Source organism: Propithecus coquereli, unplaced genomic scaffold (genome assembly GCF_000956105.1).
Source record: "Propithecus coquereli isolate 6110/MARCELLA unplaced genomic scaffold, Pcoq_1.0 Scaffold175, whole genome shotgun sequence".
Lineage (NCBI taxonomy): Eukaryota > Metazoa > Chordata > Mammalia > Primates > Indriidae > Propithecus > Propithecus coquereli.
The window spans coordinates 4054251-4056856 of NW_012142190.1; the positions used below are offsets into that span (position 1 = coordinate 4054251).

At 32.4% G+C, this 2606-nt stretch overlaps 1 protein-coding gene across 1 annotated transcript in view; it reads left to right on the plus strand.

Annotated features, from left to right (window-relative positions):
• Window positions 1-2349, plus strand: part of PDS5B (PDS5 cohesin associated factor B) — a 139702-nt gene extending 137353 nt beyond the window's left edge. The window contains 2 exon segments of the mRNA XM_012642128.1: window positions 320-458; window positions 1989-2349. Of these exon segments, the coding sequence (XP_012497582.1) occupies window positions 320-458; window positions 1989-2024 (175 nt within the window). The 3' untranslated portion in view covers window positions 2025-2349.
• Window positions 2350-2606: the final 257 nt, after the last annotated feature.

Here is a 2606-nt window from a genome sequence, read left to right on the forward strand (position 1 = left end):
GTGGACATAGATGCCTTTTACTGAGTTAGGAAGGATGAAAGGAAGAGCGGATACTGGGTTATATTTTGAAATTCTTTATGATACAGTCTCAGTCTCTCAGTCACACTTATTTTTGTTAGTTGGTAGATCTTTGTAGGTAAGATTCTGTGATTAAACACTGGTTTAGGGTTCCAAATATAAAAAAAAATAATTATCTCATGAAATGGTTTAGGATAAAAATGATAAGAGAATTCATGAAATACTTGAAGCATTTTCTCTAATGAGGTAGTCTACTTAAACATTGGAATGTTCATTTTATTTTACATGTGCTTTACTCTAGCCGTGTAGGACGCTCCAAACAAGCAGCTACTAAGGAAAATGATTCAAGCGAAGAAGTAGATGTGTTTCAGGGTAGTTCTCCTGTCAATGATGATATTCCACAGGAAGAAACAGAAGAAGAGGAAGTTTCTACAGTAAATGTATGTGTTTGTTAAAGAGTCATGGATGTAGTATGGGTTATAAAAATAGAGTTGATAAATATTTGGTATAAATACATTTAGCACTTTCTGTGTCTTACAGTTCTAAGTATTTATATATTTTTCTTCATTAGTTTTGTAATGTCGTTTCATCTACCAGCTTGGAGAATGGAGAAAATGTCTTTTATGGAAACCTGAAACTTAGTGAATTTTCACTAACAGGTGTAGCTTAGTGAAAGTGTAAATGTCAAGTCTATATTGAACGTAGAGAAGTACAGTAGCATTCTAATATTAACACTTCAAGCATTTAAGTTGTACCTTGATGTTAGGGCACTGATATCCTTTAAGTGTACTACTGTTTATATTTTATAACTTTCTGTTTGATGTTTCTGTTTGAGTTTCACAATAGAAACTAGAAGTTAGTTACACAGAATAAAATCACATATTAACTAAAATCAGCCTTTCGAATTGAAGTGCAAGCTAAATGAGCATTCATAAAATTGGTAATAGATACTTCTTTGCAAAAGTAGGGATGTGGTGCTTCCTGAGAGACTTTTTTTTAAAGCAATGAATGGCTTTGTGAGTTAATACATCTCAGATATTTCACTTTGGAAAAAATGTAATTAACACATTTAAGTAAGAGTTGTTCTCTTGATATACTAATGCTGATTTTGACATACTAATTTTTGGATCAGCTCAGCCATCCCTCTTCATTTAAGAAACAGGAGTGCTATGATCAGTTTCCAAAGTTGGTCTCTGCCACTCTGTCCTATTTAATGTAATAAGCACTATCTGCACCAGGATTCATTTATGTGAATGAGTGAGTCAAAACATAGGAAAATGTGCTGAATTGTGGTCTAAAATTAGTTTGGCTTGTTTCTTAAAGGGTTTTTTGGGGATATAAAAATAAGGCTGAAGAGTCTTTAGTGATTGATGTCTTCATCAGAGAAAAACTACACAGTAAATTAATTAAATTAAAACCCTGTTCTTTTTCTATTCCTGTTGTTAATGCTGACCTTTTTTGAACTAAAGTTCAGTGCTTTCATTACTGATTGCCAATAAATGGTAGTGTTTGACTTTTAGGTTATTTATGTGTATTTGGTAGTTGTTAAGATCCAAACTCAGTAACTACTTTCCCAGAAACGCTGTAAGTGTAAGTTCATAAATGTCAAATGTTTTCTTTTACCACAGAAACATAAGTAGAAAAATGATTAATCTGTTTGCAGTTGTTTTTCTTGCTGTGTACATTGACTTCTGTTCATTTCTCTTAAAATTATTTGATAAAGAAGTAAAATAATTTTCTCTTTTGCTGTTCTGGGAAAGGCTATTTATAGACATGTAAGAATTCAGATATTTTAGCATTCTAAATACGTGCTGTCAAGGCAGAAAGTTATTATAAAAGAAAGATTTCAGGGAAAGAAAAGCAAAGAAAATCAGGAACAAGTGAGAATAAAGATTGTTTAAAATAATTACTGTTATGTCATATAAATGTATACCCATTTTAATTAAGCATCTGGTGACTTTTCTTTTAAGGTACGACGGAGAAGTTCTAAAAGGGAAAGGCGATGAACAAATGTAATTAATAACTTTTTGAAAGCTTTGGAAAAACTAATTTTTTGTCAAGCCTGAGGCTGAATAAATAAAGCCTTTGATGCACAAAATGGGACTGCTGAAGAGTGGACAGTTGGACCTTACTTTGATGACCCTGGGTGTTTTGTGGTCACATGCTTTAGCCATACGCATGATAACATTGACTATGGAGTCTTGTGAAGGTGTAATGTGCGATGGCTATGTAGACATAAACTAAAGAAGAAACTTGTAAATATCTTTTTTCTTTTTTTTAATGTTTCTGACTTCTAAAGTGCTTGTATAGCTTTTATCTGCGGCTTTAAACTGACAGTACCCAACTGTTTATTGGATCTATTGATTTGAAAAGAGTTTGTTAGAATAGATCTTAAGCAGTGATCTGTCAGTGTTTGTATTTGTATTCTTTGCAATTTTACTGTGAAAAAATTTTTTTCAACAATTGGTGTCATTTTCTTGATGTCACTATTTGTTGGAGAATTAAATGTTCTCTTTCCCTTGTGTATCTTACCTAGTGTTTACTCCTGGGCACCCTTAATCTTCAGAGGTGCTAAATTGTCTGCCATT